At 39.8% G+C, this 19,634-nt stretch overlaps 1 protein-coding gene across 4 annotated transcripts in view; it reads left to right on the forward strand.

The window, feature by feature from the left end:
* The first annotated feature begins 364 nt into the window (after positions 1-364).
* The window catches only part of Yif1 (Yip1d-interacting factor 1), a 77,387-nt gene continuing 58,117 nt past the window's right edge, over positions 365-19,634 (forward strand). Inside the window, exons 1-2 of one of the 4 annotated variants that reach the window (XM_083118858.1) lie at positions 365-496; positions 14,864-15,025. In XM_083118858.1, the coding sequence (XP_082974984.1) occupies positions 14,875-15,025 (151 nt within the window). In that variant the 5' untranslated portion in view covers positions 365-496; positions 14,864-14,874. Of the gene's footprint in view, positions 497-725; positions 1,013-14,863; positions 15,026-19,634 lie in introns of those variants that run through there. The other 3 variants (XM_083118856.1, XM_083118857.1, XM_083118859.1) reach the window with 3 other exon arrangements.

A 19,634-nucleotide genomic window follows, 5' to 3' on the forward strand; every position in this document is an offset into this window, starting at 1 on the left:
CAACCAAAATGATCATAAATTGGCCCTTTATGTAAAATTTTAGGATGATGAGGAAATTTTGGAGAGTGTGTGGATAAACACTGCTCCAACATCCTCCCAAAAGTCCTCAACCCAACACCCTCCTAAGTCCTAAATACGAACGAACTTACACACTCATAGATGGAAAAAATTGTGGATAAACCCCTGCGCGTATGAATAAATGGTCTGGATTCGGCCAGGGCACCTTACCAGCTTGTGTGCTAATTAATGTCCAAAAATGAGTGTAAATTTTGCTCCAAGAAGTGAGGAAAGGGAACTTGTGTCACAGTTATTATTATTATTATTATTATTATTATTATTATTATTATTATTATTATTATTATAGTTTGACAGTCGTTACTTTGGGCCAAAGAATATACAACTACGAGTGCCATCTACTAGCAATGTTCAGAAATACTTAGTCCACGTATACCACACCATTTATCATGCTACGTGTTTACTATTTAATGGTGAAACGGTAATGGTTTACGTAATTCATGATATGTAACTTTGAAAAATTATTATATGTCTCAAAGTGTATATTGTGAAAGAACGTGTAGTTATTTCTTGAAATTAAATTTCTTAGTTAAATAAAGTCATTTAACATATTCTATCACTGTTCTGGATGATCTCATGAGAATTTTGTAGGTAACTTGTGCAGAGGAAATAAAATTTAGCGTTAGATTTCGAAGTGTTGCTATCTATCCTTAATATACGTACATAAAAAAATAAATAGTCTTTTTTGGTGATGGTGAAACCCCGTGTTACAAGAGATACGTACCGCCGGCATGGCGGTTGTCGTTGTGTTGTTGTTTTCAGCGTAGGTTGGAATGGTCATGGTAATGGATGCAAGATGGAAAAGTGATTTGGAATAAAATTCCATACATTTTGGTATTTGATTTACACGTTAGACATTTTGTAAGCTGAGTTGAGAGCTTGGAAGTAACTTTTAGTAGAATGAATTACAATGCATCAGGAGCGAGGCATCGTAAGTGTACGTTGTCACAAAGAAATTGGATGTGGTGTGTGCTTGCGTCTATCAATTTATCAGCAGTTTTGCCAGCAACGAATATGTGTTGTTAAAATCGTTTTTAGTTTTATGTGCAAGTGGTGTAATTCAGTGCAAATTAAAACTGCGCGTTTGGGCTGGTATCATTTCATTGCTGTGTCCAAAAGGTATCACCCATATGTAATGAAGTAGGTTTATATTACGTTGCAGAAAACATTACTGCTTGACAAGTAGCCATGCAGGGAAATATATAATTTCTCTTAAATGTGCTAATGAATAATGTTCATGCTACTTTCTTCTGAATAAGGTTGCAAAGGTGTAAAATTTATATTTTATACTTTATGAAATCATCATGATAGGCAAACTGTCATATATATATTGTGCAATGATGGGATGCTAACCTAATTTAAGAGTTCCAGTTATCAGTTTTGTTTACCGGCAGTTTAATTTTCAGTGGTCAGAAATCGAGTACATTTTGCATATGGTATTGGCTAACTTCGGATAGTTGAATGTTTTTGTGAGTAGTTAGGCCAGTTGGGTTGAGTACGCTTAGCACTAATGTTCCGAGTAGGTTACACAACTTTTTTTTCTTTCTATTTACCCCAGTATTGTCTTACCTTCCTGCCTGCTCTCTACGTGTATAAAACACTGAACATTAAAATGAGGTAACAGTTCCATATATCGGAAACACATTTCTTCATTTTTACAGGTGAATCTACTTACGGAAATGAGTTTGTGCAAGCTTTCCAACGTTCATCGAGGTATTTTCTTGGTATGCCTTAAGATGACCGGACCCCTCTCCGATTTTCTTCATATTTGACATACTCACTAGTTGAGGCCTCCTAATCACGAATCTGAAGTTAAAATTTGTCGGTCACGTCTAGAAATTGCGAACCATTGGCACGTGGTTAGGTTAGTTTCGGTTAGGTTAGGCAATCATAGTTAAAATTTGGTGTCGTGGTATAGATCGACCACAAGGAAAAAAAACCTTGGGACAAAAAGTCCCCGCGCAGCTTTCCCTTCTTCCCTCCACCTCGGGCCATAAGAAAGCATGGTCCACTCTCACCCTCCCCCTTCTCACGGGAGTACGGTGCACAGGAGTCTCGGGTCTGCACAGGTTGTTTTGCTCGTGGTTACACTATAGTACCAGGATCTAGAAATTGGAAATAATTGCAAACCATTGACGCTAGCCCCACGAACCATTGGCACGTGGTTAGGTTAGTTCGGTTAGGTTAGCCAAACATAGTTAAAATTTGGTGTCGTGGTAGTATCAGGAAAATATATATATATATATATATGGTTGTGAAACAAAAAAATTCACGAAAATTGACAGTTTCCATTCGAAAACTAACGCCTTATTTTCGCTTATTTTGCAATTTCTATACATTTCCGACAAATTGTAACTTCAGATTCGTGATGAGGAGGCCTCAATTAGTGAGTATGCCAAATATGAAGAAAATCTGAGAGGGGTCCAGTCATCTCAAGTTGTTCCATTTTCTTTCATCGTGGAATATATTTGACCCGGAAATCATGTATTTTTCAAGAGAAATATCTCACCGATGCACAATTGCCATTGCTTTCGCTACATGAACTGCATGCTGCGTATCTTTGATGACGTAAGCCCGTCAGTGTTTCCAACCCCTTTTTTTTTCACTATGCTTGCCTAACCAAACCTAACCTAACCTTATCGGAAATGGTTCATGGGGCTATCCATCAGCTACCATGCATAATGGTTCGTTGGGCTATCCGTGAATGGTTCGTGGGGCTATCCATCAGCTACTCGTGCATAATGTACAATTTCCACTTTTGATGAACACGACAGTAGGTATTTTTCGGTGAAGAAGGTTGGAAACACTGCATACCTACAACATGAGTCAAGATGTGGCCGCCATAATGTGTGTTACGGAAGTGAAGAAAGGAATAAAAAAAAAATCACTCTGTATGTGAAAAATTGTTTGTTTTCGTGTAAAAAGCATAATGGTACCTTGAACTGTGTTCTGCAATACACAATCGGTAAGTATGAACCATGCGAAACACAAAATATCCGAATTTAATGTGTTTCCGATATACGGAACTGTTAACTAAAAGGATAAGCTGCGACCAGCACGACCTACATTTCAGCAATAAATTTCTTATAAAATAATCATTTGCAACTTAAGAATACCAGAGGTACAATCAAAGTTCCGATAGTTTAATTCCGAACTAATCCCTGTACACATGCATTTTAAATATGATTCGATTTCTATTCATGTCTATAACTGTCGTAGTGAGTAGGCTATACTTGCTGCATTTTTTTTGTGGACAAGGTTTTTCCCCCCATATACCAATATGTGTGTTTCCCAATGAGCAGCTATTTGTTTATGGTCATCTTGTTAGTTGGCATGTTTTATGGAGATTTTGGTACTAGTTTACTATCCTTCGGACACATTTATTTATTTTTACAGAAGAAACTACTTACTGTAATAAGTTCCTGTAGGATTGTCGAACATCGGGGAAGTGTTTTGTGCGAGTGGGAATGTTTCATAGCTGAAATTCATGTTGTTCGTTGAAAATTAATTCTCCGACGCAGAATAGCTAGCCCCACGAACCATTGGCGCGTGGATAGGTTAGTTCTGTTAGGTTAGGAAACATAGTTAAAATTTGGTGTCGTGTTAGTATCAGGATCTAGAAATTGGAAATAATTGCGAACCATTGGCACGTGGTTAGGTTAGTTCTGTTAGGTTAGGAAACATAGTTCAAATTTCATCAAAACAACATTGATACACCTTCAGGAATGTTCCGCGAAGCAGATACGTAAGTACGAATGTCAAAAATTGACGAAACGAGAAAAAATTAGAGGTGTCCGAAGGATAGTAGATTTTTACCATTTTTTTGGTTTTTATTTAAATATGTATCAGTACAGTAATGCCCCTAAATGCTTTCATAATTATGTTGGGTTCATGGGCGTCCGGAAGGGGGGGCCATGCCCTCCCCCCCTGGAAAATGAAAGTCAACCAAAAATTATGTATTTCACACATAAAATTTCATTTTAGCCACAATAATATGTGTTAATTATTGCATGAACACCATAAATTCAAAATTAAGCAATGTTTTTTTAGGGAACAACACTCTTTTGGGGGAAAATGTGACTTTTTTGCCCCCCCTGGAAAAAAAACCTTCCTTGCCCCTCCCTGGAAAATATCCTGCGGACGTCCATGGTTGGGTTGGTCAGGTTACTGCTTCATTACTGTGTTTTGGAAATGCATGTGAATTAACGTAATGTAGCACATTTTAGGTGCATGCCTAGATTTTTCTCCCCCAGTACTGAATGCAGGCGTGAGGATAAATGTATGCTATTCTTTTCACTCTTTTTGTTTGTACAGTTTGCTTGATTCTTTTCATTACTGCTTGATAAGTAGCCATGCAGGGAAATATATATTTCCTCTTCATGCTACTTTATTCTGAATAAGGTTGTATTTGTGTATTAGACTTAAAGTAGGACACAGCAAGAATTGTATTATGACATGAGTAATTGAAATGCTGAAGTTGGCTTTTTTTCTCTTTGCATCTGTTGTAAAATTAACGTGATAGTTCTTATAAGTATAGCACCACATCTTATTTTTCTTTGCGACTATTTTTTTAATGTAAGCTTGTAATTTTATTTTAATAAATGTAGTTGTATGAAATTTATTTGCTTGTAGGTAGTAGTATACGAGGTGTGACACAAAATAAACTGGATTGATTGCTTAAGTGAAAAACAAAAAGTAGTTGGCAACAACAGTTTTGGTGACGTCATGCGACACCCCTAGTTTATCTGTGCTGCAAATTTGGACTCACCCGGTCTCCCCAGTTGGGAGTATTGTGTCTAGAGTTGGGTTTTTTTCCACGTTTTTTTTGGTTGGGCTTTTTTCACAAAAGTATCTCAAATCAATGAAATTACAGGAGTTGCCAGTATTTTTCCTGTTCCATGGTTTTCGTTTATCTCCCTACTGTAAAATAGACACTCATTTCTAAATATAAAATACAATTTACAACAGGGTGCGAAATTTCCGGTCGCCAGGTCGCCATTGGCGACCAAAAGTTTGAGCCTGGTGACTAAAATTTTGTTGTTTCAAATGTGTGTCAAACATGTCCGAACATCTCAATCCAATGTTCGTACATGGTTTTGGAAAGTGAGCCGATTGAAAACCCCGTATCCACTCAATGCCGACCCCATCTTACAAATTTATTTAATGTAGCAAGCTATGTAGATAACATGAAAAGCCATTTAAGGACTTTGTAAATCTGCTGTGTTTGGCAGGAAAATTAGTGTGAGTGTTCTACCTACGTAAGACAATGAAAAGCAATGCAGAGAATTTATTCATTTCATAGCTGAAACTTTGAAGTTAGGTCTAGTGGAGAAAATAAAGAAAAGTATATACATCAGCCTTCTGATGGATGGATCCACAGATAGATCATCATTCGAGCATACAAATGTGTACGTCTAATAAGACAATAGGTTCAAATAAATACAGAAACAAGTATTACATTGTAGGCTTGGGTACTGATGGTGCAGCAAATATGGTCGGGCACAAATTAGGATTGGCTGTGCAAATGAAAGCAATTTGTAATAAAATGATAAATATTCACTGCCTTGCACACCGTTTGCAGTTAGCTGTGTTGGAGTTAAATATCGTAGAGCATTTGATTCCGTGATTAGGAATATTTTTCAGTTTTATCATGGCTCTGCTAAAGACTTCACGACAGAAGTTATAGGAGAAGAAATTCTAAAACTGAGTTATATCAACACTATTAGGTGGTTAGAAAGTGCTGTAAGAGATCTCTTGCAATCATGGAAAGCTGTTGTGACCCATCTTGAATATGTGGCCCATGGAAAAGACAATGATGGCGCTAAAGCTAAGGGTTTGCTGAAAAGTATGAAGCAATTTAAATTTGTTAAGCTTCTGTACTTCCTTTTGGATTTTTACAGAAAACTGAACCCTTTAAGCGTGGCAATACAAAATAAGAATTTTTGATTTCATCTCTGAAAATAAGACTTGAACACTGGATGATCTGGGATCTAATGTTCGACCAAGCGAACAAGATTTCTTGGACCATGTATCCATTTCAGGGAAGATCAGGGATGTGCAGCTCACAAACATTCAAAATGGAGAGCAAGAGTTTCAGACTGTTAGAGGAAACTTAATTAACAATGCGAAGGTGTAAATCACAGAAAGATTGCAATCTATATCAACAGATGTGATTGCATGTCTGCATGTTTTCGACACCTTGGGTTGGCCTCCCAAAGAAAATATTCTTCAGTAGCGCTACATGTACTTGAACCCGAGCCTCTATAATGAGAAAGTGGATGTTCTGTTAGCAGAGTGGACAGAATACAAACTTTTGTTTCCTTCTCTGAATTTGAATCAGATGCTGGAGAAGATTCACAGTGAGGAGTGTTCAGCAAGATTCCACAATTTGCTCCAGATTTTGACATTTTGTGCTGTTCTACCAGTGAGAACAGCTTCAGGTGAGAAAGGTTTCAACTGTCACAGCAGACTTAAGACTACTTACAGGAACTCTCTGAAGACTGAGACACTGGATGATTTGCTCTCAGTGTCTGGCCCAGCAGCTGCGATTAATAAGTTGTACTTCAGTGTAGAACTACAGCGCTACACAAACATTCATTCCTAACGTATGTTCTTTTTAATAATTGCTCATATTTTTATTATTTATCAGTAAAATAGTGGCGACCAAAGATTTTAGTCCGGCGACTGACTTCAAACTTGAAATTTCATGCCCTGATTTACAATATGAAATTCGTAGCTAGACATAAACAGTGTTTTCAAGAAAGCTGGCTTTTTTGAATGGGCGGTTCTTTCCGAGTGTTATCTTCATATTTTGGTAGGCTTATTAAATATATCTATGTAATATAAAAAGATTCACATAACTAGAGTATTTTTGTATGTGTTTTTAATAGAACCTAATAGTATGATATGATTTTCAATGTTTAAATTTTGTTATACGAACATGTACATGAAGCCAAAAAGGAAATACTGTTCTACCTTTTGCAAAACTAGCATCAAATCTCTCTACACTAAATTTTGTGTTCTGGCTTTCCAGTACAACATGTATAATTTGGTTAAATGGTGGCTAAACCTAGTGACGTGGCAACTAGTGATGTATTTTGGCTGCTTGTTGCAGTGGTTCTCAACCTTTGTGAGACCACAGCTCAGTAAATTTATTTCTTACATGTCAATGCCCTGATCCCAACAATTTCACTCATAAATACATTTCTGATCTTTAAAATTTATATGAAAATTAATATGCAACCTTAATTAATATTAATATATCAAGTATGGCATAATCATAGTTCAATTATGTATAAAGTTGCTGGCAAATATAAAATTAGATTTAAAAAATTAGTCGTCAACCCCTGGGAGCAACGGATCGTTTGCGACCCGGCAGTTGAAAATTACTGGCACTAAAACTGAAGTAGAAGCAAATAAGATGGCGCAAATGGCAAAAAATAATATATTAAAGATCTGTGGACTGGACCCAAAGTTTGAAATGAGATCTGAATCACTCTGCCTCCACAGAGAATTCAACCTCAGACCTCTTCTTATTACAAGGCAACAGCATTACTTTATTCCACTCCAAGGGGTCATTCATGATTATAAAAGGAACCTTCTATCAAAAAGCCGGCCTTTTTCCATCAGCAGTACTTGCAATTTGTTCTCTTGTGATTTACAGGCTAAATTAGATCTTAATCTCTGATGAAGTAGCTAACGATCTTGTTAAGTATAGAGAACATTCAGAACGAAGCAACACATGACAGTGGAGGGTGTCACATTGAAGAGACAAGGACCCCGTCAGTCTAAGCAATCATCCACCACGCATGCATAAACAAGACCAAGGTTACATGATGCGTGCCAATGAAGAAGCTTTCAGACTGATGTCACAGATGACAAGTGACACAGTCTCCTTCAGTATAAAGCAAAACATTCACTGTGCATGCAAGAATAACAGACCGAAGCGGCACGATGCACACCACTGAGAAAACAGTATAGTCCGAGCAACATGCAAGTGACATGTTTAGCTTGTTGTCGTGCTTCAGTTCAAAAGGTTGAATGGATTACGGAGGGTCTGCTTCCAAGTGACACATGTCACTTGTTGCTTCGCTCTGAAAGTTCCCTGAGAAAACGGTACAGGCCATATGACAAGCGACCCTTGCAGCTTATGTAGCTTCGGTTTGAAAGGTTGCATGTACTTCTAAGAGTTGGTTTCCAAGAGCCACGTGTCACTTCCATCTCAAAGCTATGTTAAGCAGGATATACAATATGTTGCCATTCGTCACCGGACACCCCATACCAGTACGTTAATCCGGTTGCAGTACCACATCAGTATCGTGTAGGGCCACCTTTTGCCACAATGACGTCCGCAACCCTTGGAGTAAGACTTTTTCACCAATTTGCGATACGTGCTGACGGGAAACTTGCGCCATTCCTCCTGCAAAGCGGCAAACGGCTCAGTGGTGTTTTTTTGGGTGGCATGGCCTGGCTCTCAAGCAGCGCTCCAACTCGTCCCAAATGTATTCAGTGGGGTTGATATCTGAACTTTGAGCTGGCCAATCAAGTTTTTGCACACCCATGTCCTCGAACCACGTGTTGATAATGCCTGCCGTATGACATGGAGCATTGTCGTGCTGAAACTGGTATGGGCCAATACCGAATTTTTTCCACAATGTTGGTAGCGCAGAATTGTTCAGATCTTTTTGGTACGCATCAGCATTCATATTTCCCCAAACTAAAACAAGAGGACCAAGACCATACTGCAAAAAGCAGGACCACACCATGATGCCACCTCTGCCGAATTTCACTGTGGGTAAGATGCAGTCCTGTAAACAGCGTTCACCGGTCATATGCCACACCCACACACACCCATTGGACTGCCACATCTGGTAGCGAGATTCATCAATCATTAGGATGGATTTCCATTGTTCGAGAGTCCAATGGCAGCGTTCCTTGCACCACTGTAACCAGTGAGTCACATTGCGGGCTGTGATATGCAGCTTGTGAACTGCTGTGCGACCATGAAAACCAAGTGCGACAATCTCCCAGCTGACAGTACGATCACTTGCTGCACTACTGGAAGCCGATCGTAACTTGTGTGCCACCATCTGTAACGACGCCTTCCGGTTTGACTTCACCACACGTTTCAAGCATCGACGGTCACAATCTGTTAATATTTTCGGTTTACTGGGTCTGGGTCGGCATGTCATGACCCCCTCTCGCTTCCACTTCACGATAACATAACTCACTGTCGACCAGGTATCTGAAATTTGTTGGAAATCTCACGGGTCGAATGCCCAAACCTGTGGGCTCCAATGATCATTCCTTGTTCCGCCTCACTCAGTTCACGTCGTCTGTCCATATTGACTGCTGTAGCTGGTATGAGTGTATTCTCAACCGGCAACGACTTTTATATGTTGTATGATGTGTACAGACTATCCCAATCACTTTTTGAGGGGTGTCCGGTGAAGAATGGCAACATAGTGTATACACATATTCATGTAATATGTATGCTTCTGCATAGTGTTGTGAACAGTAAAGATTTTTAATTGTTCCAAAACATCGAATATTTTGATATTAACATTTGTTTCATAATTTAGGACAAACATTTATATTGAGACCCAAACATGTAAAAGCTTGTTTGAAGTCCATTTCATGGTCGGATGTGCTCATCAGGACTACATGTTTAGTTCTAACTCTAGCTTACCCATGCCATATGAGTAACTTACATGCCAGTCATAGGTCCACACTTTTTTTTTATCACTAAAATTCAAGAAAACATTTTATTATTGAATCACTGCTTCCTTTCTTGATTATATATGTGGGGTTATTTATTAATTATAATACAAAAATTACTATCATTAGTAAAAAATAATAACCAATTATTGCATGAGTGTCTCACATATATTTTATCATTCACTAAAACTCACAAAATCCATAATATTTTTCATTAATGCTTTTTAGTTGCAGAGGTGCGGTTATTTATTAAATATATTAATTACAATAATTACCATCATTACCAACCAATTGTACACTGTCACTGGCATGAGTGTCTCGAATGACACACATTCAAAGATGTCACCTGATATGCACACCAAGTGCATTTTGCCTCCTAATTACATTACATTTGTTTTTATGAACAAAGTAATAAAGAAATATTGGGAACACCCTAGAAAAGAATGTAATTTTATTTTCAAACAGTTGAAAAATCTAAAAAAATAGATGTGGTGGGCCTGCAAGTCCCCCCCCCCCTCCCCTTCGGTAAGCTACCTGAACCATTATGCAATATTTGTCTCCTGGGATTTGCCAATATCTGTCTCTTGGCTGCTACAGCTGCAACCATGTTCTGCTGAAAAAATGTCTAGTGTGAAAAGTGAACAAACAATCAACATCAAATTCAATGTGAAACTTACTTTCAGGGTCATAGGTAAAAATCCATGTCTCATCGCAAGTAACAACAGATTCCAACAAACTTGGCTCATTTGTAAGGCGTTGTAACATGTCCTCACTCAAATCTTTACGACACAGTTTTTGGTCATCTGACAGAACTTTTGGTACAACCTTCGCACAAATCTTCCGCATGTTCAATTCCTCTGTTAAAATGCGTCGAACAGCTTCCCTATCCAAGTTAACTAACTCAGCCACTGCACAAACACTCAATCTTCGGTCACCTCGTATCACTTCAAGAACTCTTGCAATGTTTTGTTCCGTAATCGCAGTTCGTGGGTGCCCTGTACGTTCATTGTCATCCACACTGTCCCTTCCCTCCGAAAACTGTTCATGCCATTCAAACACGCATGTTCTAGACAAAGTATCATCTCCAAAAGCCTCACTTAACATTTGGAATATTTCTGTTGCTGATTTCTTAAGTTTCACAAGGAATTTGATGTTGATTCTTTGTTCACTTTTCACACTAGACATTTTTTCGGCAGAACACGGTTGCAGGTGTTCACTCAATGCCGTAATATTCCCAACTGGCAAGACCGGGTGAGTCCAAACTTACAGCACAGATAGACTAGGGCTGTCACATGACATCACCTAAACTGTTGTTGCCAACTCCTTTTTGTTTTTCACTTATGCAATCGTTTTTTTTTTTTTTTGTGTCACACCTCATATTTATTTGCTACTTTTTTACTTGAACAAATACATTTTTTTATGTTACTTTGCAAGGTTCAAGTTCCAATTATGTAATTCAAATTATTTAAATATCGTTCTTATGCACATATGCCTTTTTGGCACATGCAGAGGAAGCCTGTAGTTCTGAACAAACAAAGAAATTCCGACTGTTTCTTCATCACATTCTTGACGAGGCATGAAGAAGCGTGTGGTCACCATGTGCTTCTTCGATATTGTCACTTCTTGTAAGGACACCCATGTGAGGATGATCAAGTCCAGTTTCTTTAGATTTGTCCAGAATTATAGTTTTTTTTTGGTGCGGAACAATTTTTTCATCCCCTATGCTTCAATGTACGTATGTGTCATTCTCTTAAAGAAAGTGGTTCAGCACTTATTACTCAACACTTGTTTCAAGTATTTTTTATTGCAACATTTTTGTTATCGTGCATATCAATTAAGTCAGGTTTTGAGTTTTGTGGTAATTGTCTCGGATACTGTTACTCATTAAGATTTGACGTTAAAATTGCTATTTGTAGTAATGTCAAGCTTAGAATTTTAAAAGTATATTACTAACTTAAATTACCTCATCAGCCAGATTGGTGGCTGATGTCAGCACTGAAGTTTTCTGCTTTGAGTCCCGTGTAGTCTACGTGTAGATTTTATTTGCAAATGTCCCTTCATCAATTTCATCTACAGTCGTAATCATGAACCTTACGACCCTCTGTAAACAAACCATCTCACTTCGAGAAACTTATCACTCAGCATCAGCTGTTCATGAATGCCATGGCCATCATATGTTGTTCACTGGCACTTCACCCGACCTTTAACTGATAGATCTACACACTGAAGTATAAGAAATTTTCGAGAAGTGATTAAAAACATGTTCTTGTTGAAGAATGTACATATTTTTCTATGCCAAAAGTTTCATTTGTCGGACAATGGGTTAGCAGATCACCCTTCCCCTCCTCTCTCAGTATGACAGTGCCAAAGTAAAACTTACACGAGAGAGAGAGAGAAAGAGAAAATATGAGAATGGTTTCAGTAAATTCAAGCCTTTGGGTTTTGTTGCTGCCCCTTCCACCAAATGATTGCCCAACATTGTTGACTTACAGAGTATTGTTTCCTCCTTTGTGCAACAAATATACCGCAAGTTTTAGCGGAAGCTAAACAAAGATAAACCGATTATAAAAATAGATTGTTTATATTTCTTTGTTTCTCCTGCACTGGAAAACAATAAGACGATAATAATCACATTATTTACCCACGTCTCGTGCAAGTAATATATTTTCTTACCTTGATTCAACAGTTTCTTTTTGAACTGGAGGCATTTTTGGCGCTAGACAACAATATCATCCCTGTCAATGAGTGCCGTCTGTCAAATTTGCTTCCGAAATACAAATTCTATGTGCCATAAGAGGCGATTTAATGTGGAACGAGGAGATCGTCATAATCACTATTACCATCAGCCAATATCTTCCCCACAGTGGACAGCTCTTTCATTGGAAAAAAATACGAATGCACCTTGCTCCATATTACACTTATCTCAAAATTGGTGTACTTGTTTATGCGAGCAACAGGGTGTTTCTTTGCGAGCCGGTTGTTTTCCTTTCTTTCATCACACCGAAAACACACGACGCGACACACACCAACTTCATTGCTTTCTGAGGATACCACCGACTCAACGTCAGATAAACGTTAAGAATAACCTGCTTCTTGCCACTTTTCAAACAGCATATTTCTGAAAGAAACTGAGAACACAGAGACCTTCCTGCACGCATGGAAGTCGCCATGTTCGAAACTGGCGCTATTTTCTTCCTGCTGACATGATCGGTTGTAATTTATACAATCATCACATACTATTATTATAAACAGAAATCTTTAATAAAAATATAACCCAATGTAATTTACACGTTTTTCTTGCATTAGCATACTGTTTAGAACGGACTACATGCTGCGGAAGAAATCTGTTATTAGGCTGTTGCCAACCTCAATACTTCTCAGTAAGTCAAGTACAAAAACGGAAGTGGTATGTCGAATGTTGGCATATGATAGTGTGATTTCACATTGTCAGTGAGGATGATGATGCAGGGGGTGGGGGGGGGAGGATGCAGAGGAGCCAGTTTACAATCAAGAGATGTTTACACTCCGGAATACTTTTGGGGGTGAAGGAGGGTGAGTTGTGACGAGAGGGTGGGGAGGTTCTTTTAAAAGGAACACCACTCAACAAAAGAGAAGAAAAATGTGACATTATTTAAGAATTCACCCCCAAATGTGCATTTTATTTTGTATGTAGACAACAAGAAAATGTGACTGCCTCAAAATATTTGTGCATCTTACTGTGTTCTTTCCCCAGTTTTTTTTTTTTTTTTTTGCCTGGAAAAATGCTTCACTAAGTTGCCGTTTTAGTTTTGCTGCATAAACCATCATTTTTGAATGGGGTGACAAGGACATACAAGTGTGTTTTTGGATGATGTAACTTTAGAGATGTTGAAGTACACTCTGGAGGATACTGGAACGTGTGGCATTGAGGTGTAGATCAACCACGTTGTGACACACACACTTGTCATTACTTACCAAGACAATGGAAGACAATTCAAGGGTAGCTTATATTTGAATTCTAAATTAGTTATTTTCTTTCTTTTTCTCTGATTAATAATTGTTAATTTTGTCATTCACTTTCAGTTCATTCATTTACTTTCATTATTTATAATAATAAATCATAACACTTTCCAAACACCAATTACATTTAATCAAGAAACCCCAGTTTTTAAACTTAATTTATCTCAATGTGTCACATTCTTGAAGCAATTTTTTTTTTAGTAAAAAATGAGAAAGAGCTTAATCCTTTGGTACGGAACCATGTTACCTCCTGGGGAATAAGATAGATGTAAATTTTGTATTTGACTTTTGTTATTTAGTATCACTTTTCTTCCACTTTTGGCGAATCCCGATTATGAGGGTGAGTGATCGTCAGATAACATTGATGAAGGGACACTCACAAATAACACCCATGTCAGGATTCAAACCAGGGAACTTCGGTGGCAAGTCCGAAAGTCGGCCACCAGGCAAGATGTACATTTTGATTTTTCATTTTTTACATACGTACATTAACTCCCAACAGGTCATCAGTGCTTATTCCACATCGTTTGACAAATGGAATGTCTTTGCACCTTGTGGCTATGTGGATTATTTTATTGTTATAAGTTGGCAAGGTACGCATGCTTTTGTTACAGGTGTTAAGTTCTATGATTTCCACTTTAATCATTCCTCATCCTCTTCGTTGCATTTAGCTGAGAGTGGCAGAAAAGTGATGCTGAATAACAAAAATATGAAATTTCATCACTTCATTTCTTATACAACAGCCATGGGATAAAATCTTTTTCCTGCTTCGTAGAATATTGTTTGTTTTTTTACAGTAAATATTTGTAAGAAATTAGACACACTGCACCACATAACAATTACAGATGTCTATACAACAAGCAAATAATATTCAGATGGTAATTATTCTTATGCACTATGAGTACTGACATGGATATTCCATTTTTGACAGAACCATTAATGGTCATTCCTGATAGTGTAATGGTTGGTTAAGTATAGTTGTAGAACAAGTGTCGAAAATGTTTGGTGTAGAATAAGTTTGACAAAGAAGTAAGTTGCATTTGTCTGCATCAATTTTTTGTTTTATTCTCAGCTGCCCAGAAGATGCCTAGCAGGAAACAGAAGAGAATGGGGGAGCCTCCTCCTGGCCCACCAATGTACCCCCCTCCGTACAACCCCTACAATCCACAAGGAGGGCAACAGGGTGGTGCATTTGAGATGGGTGGAGCCCCACCTGCATATTCAACAAGTGGAGGTAATTGGCATTGAATAACTTTCAGTCTAAAATTTCGAATTTTGAATGTGTTAAATTTGAAATTGTATGTTTATTCAGCAAAGTTGATTTGTATATTTTTATAGTTTCTGTGTGACTTTTAAGGGCAAGTTTATATATACGTGAGGGCTATCCAGACAGTAACTTACGTTTTGGAATAAATAAATAAATAAATAAAACCCAAGTGTAGGGAAACATTTTTTATTATATACATTTCATAGTCAAACTCTTACACTATTTTTCAACATAGTCTCTGTACAAATTGAGACACTTATCATAACGGTGCACCAGCTTATTAATTCCATCGTCATAGAATTTTGCCTCCTGGGACTTTAACCACTGGTTCACAACTTCCGACGCTTGTTTTGAATTACCCCTCTTGCACAACACTTATGGTAGCCTAGCTTTTGCATCACAATCTCATGCAACAAACTTTGTGAAATTTGAGGAAACTCAAACGAGAGCTCCATAATTGTGAAACGGCGGTTTTCACGAATCTTTGCATTGATTTTCGCCACCAGTTCATCAGTCACAATGCTCGGTCGGCCACTTCGCTCTACATCGTGCACATTAGTGCTGCTATTTTTAAACATATTACACCACTGTCTCACTCCGTCTTCACTTATTACGTCGTTTCCGTACACCTCATAAAGTTGCCGATAAATTTCAATGGGTTTGTGGTTTTTCGCCAACAAATATCTAATCACTGACCGCACTTCACAAGTCGTGGGATTTTCAATTGCTCCGCACATTTTAAACATTCACAGTGAACACAGCAGAAGCAATGCAAACCGCATGCTACAACAGCTTGATGCGTACTGAGTGAGGGGACGCTCACTCTCACACCAAGATGGTGGCGTTAGCCCCACCCCTCGCCCCACTCCAACAAGACGTAAGTGTGTGTGTGTGTGTGTGTGTGTATACACACACACACACACACACACACACACACACACACACACACACACAAAAGGGTCGTTCAAGGTTGACCGGGACTTTTATTTCTGCAGAGGAAATAGGTAGCAGAAGAAGCACCAAACTATGTGAGTTTTTCAAAGTATTCTTCGTGCGCACCGAGGCACCGTTGCCATCGCTCTGGCAGCCCCCGAATTCCTTTGGCGTAGAAAGAACTTGGTTGTTGTCATAGCCACTGGAGGACATCGCTCCGCAGTGCTTCGTCTGTCGTGAATTTCTTCCCTCCCAGATGGTCTTTAAGGGGTGCAAACAAATGATAATCACTGGGGGCTAAATCCAGACTGTAGGGGGGATGGGGCAGAACTTCCCAGTGCATGTCGGCCAGAGTTGTTGTTGTTGTCGTCACATTGGCCGTGTGAGGGCGGGCATTGTCGTGGAGAAGAATGACATTTCCAGACAACATCCCAAGTCTTTTCTTGCGAATGGACTTTCGTACAGCACCACTCAACAATGTGGAGTAATACTGGGCATTAATTGTGCTCCCTTTGTCCAGAGAATCCACATGGATAACGCCCTTCATGTCCCAGAAGACACTTGCCATGATCTTCCCAGCGGATGGCTGCGTTTTGCTTTTCTTGGGGGGCAGGGAACCTTTATGCCGCCACTCCATGCTGCGTCTTTTGGTCTCTGGGGTTGAATTGTGCAACCATGTTTCATCACACGTGATGATGGATTGCAACAATTCATCACCTTCTGCTCGAAACCGATTCAGAAGCTGTTCACAGACCGTCCTGCGTGTCCACTTCTGATCAAATGTCAGCTGGCGGGGAACCCACCTTGCACAGATTTTGCGGAAGCGTAAGTGGTTGTGAATGATTGTCTCAACACTCCCGACACTGATATTCACCTTGGCAGCAATATCCCGCACTGTTACTCGCCGGTTCTCAAAAATCATTTGCTCAACACGTGCGATATTCACTGGTGTGACTGCAGTCGGGCGAATGTGTCCATGCGCTTCATTTGTCACCAGCTCCCGTCCTTCGCGAAACTGCTCACACCATTCATACACTCTTGTCCGCGACATTGTTTGTTCACCATACTGTGCTTGCAATCGTCTGAAAATCTCAGCTGGTTTCACTTTCTCCTTCACGAGAAATTTGATTACACACCTCTGCTCCACAGCCACAGACACACTGCTTGCCGCCATGTTCGCTGCAACTGCTGCGCATGCGCGAAATACGTCATGCCGGGCGCTAGTTACTCGCGAAGGAATACATTACGTCACCCGCATGTTTCATCAAGATCCGGCTATTCATCGATTTTTTACGTACGAAAATCCCGGTCAACCTTGAACGACCCGTATATATATATATATATATATATATATATATATATATATATATATATATATATATATATATATATATATATATATATATATATATATATATATATATATATATATATATATAAATCAAATAAGGTAAAAGGAAACACTCACCGGACAGTAGGAAAATTCAAAATTTTCGCTAATTTATAGCATCATCGGTGTGAGAAGAAACAGAAGACGGAACCGGAAGTTGGGGTCCTGCAGAGTTGCCAGGTCCCCATTGAAGAAGAAGCGGTGCGTATAACGAAAAAAACACTGTTTCGTCACCAGGCTCGTCGTAAACTGTGAGTGGGGAGGATGAGTCGGGAGGGTGGGTGAGGGTTGGGCATTACTGGGTGGCCTTGTTCAGGCCAGGTGGAGTGGTTGCACTCATGGCCGATATATAGGCCCTCTCCCATCTTTTGCGAACAGAGGTGTTGGCTGGTTGGGGGTAGGAGGTGGATGATCGCTACCCGGAAGCAGTCGTTGAAACTGATGTTGTGGTGGTTGGTGTGGACGGCGACAGTGAAGTCCAGGTTGTGGGTGGAGGAGCGGTGGGTTATTGATGCGGAGGTTGAGGGCCGTTGATGTTTCCCCCAGGTAAAAATCACCACAGATGTTGCAGGTGAGGATGTAGATAAGGTTTGAGGCATGGCAGGTCCCTTTGGGATGGAGGGTAAATTTGCCAGTGGCCGTGTGCATCTGGAGGGTGTGAGAAGTGATGAGGATGGGACAGGTCTTGCACCTGGGTCGGTTGCATTTATGGGCAGGGGGGTGTTGGATGTGTGGTGAGGGAGTGTTGTGGACCAGGATGTTTTGGAGGTTAGGGGGGCGTTTGAAAACCACCCTGGGTTTGTCGGGAAATATGTTTTTGGTTTCGGGATCACTGTGGAGGATTGGGAGAAGAGAGTGCAGTGTGTGCCTGATTTTGTTGAGGTGGGGATGATATTGGGTGATGAGTGCAGGTGGGTTGGTGGCAGCAGGTTTCTTGGTGGTAGTGGTATGTGAGGCAGCTCGTGATATTTGCTTGGTGACCAGGATGGAGGGATATCCACGGTTAACCAGGGCCTGTTAGTTCTTCAATGGGGACCTGGCAACTCTGCAGGACCCCAACTTCCGGTTCCGTCTTCTGTTTCTTCTCACACCGATGATGCTATAAATTAGCGAAAATTTTGAATTTTCCTACTGTCCGGTGAGTGTTTCCTTTTACCTTATTTGATTTTTACTTAGCCCTTTTGGCCCTCACACACACACACACACACACACACACACACACACACACACACACACACACACACACACACACACACACACACACACACACACACACACACACACACACACACACACACACACACACACACACACACACACACACACACACACACACACACACACACACACACACACACACACACACACACACACACACACACACACACACACACACACACACACACACACACACACACACACACACACACACACACACACACACACACACACACACACACACACACACACACACACACACACACACACACACACACACACACACACACACACACACACACACACACACACACACACACACACACACACACACACACACACACACACACACACACACACACACACACACACACCCCCCCCACGCGTGCGCGAACGAGAGGGCGGGCTGAAAAGTAATACCTGCTATTTTTTTGTGACGGTGTAAAGACATTTTGGATTTTGAGCAACCATGCATTGTACTCTTCAGACTTTCCCCCTTCTCCATTCCAAGTTTCAAACTTCTATCACCAGGGGTTGCTGAACTAGAGGGAGGAAAATGGCAGCAAGTAACCATACTATGTCGGTGCACCTGAAACTGCGTGTGGTGACAGAGTTTCTAACTGCAGAAAATGTGTCCCACAATTGATATTCATCAGAGAATGCAGGCTTTTATGGCAATGATTGTGTAACGTCAGTACTGTATGATGTTGGGCTGTTCATGCTCACAATGAAAACCTCTGCTGAGGAACTCTCAACTCTCAAGAAGTTCTTTGTCACACACGTTGCGACAAACAAACAATTTTATTTTATCAAGTAGATGATGAAAGTAAGGGAAACTTTTTTTTTAAAATTTGAACTTCATCGGGCCTCTATTTAGGCAACTCTGGGACGTGAGGGTTCAAAATAGTACCTGCATATTGCCTGACGTGTGTGATTCTTGTGCCAAAAATTGCACACTGCTTGTTGATACTTTCGAAAGGAAAAATAATATTTACCAATGTAAAGCAAAAAATCATAGCCACACAAAAACAATAT

Source organism: Lepisma saccharinum, chromosome 3, assembly GCF_977018435.1.
Source record: "Lepisma saccharinum chromosome 3, izLepSacc3.1, whole genome shotgun sequence".
Classification (NCBI taxonomy): domain Eukaryota; kingdom Metazoa; phylum Arthropoda; class Insecta; order Zygentoma; family Lepismatidae; genus Lepisma; species Lepisma saccharinum.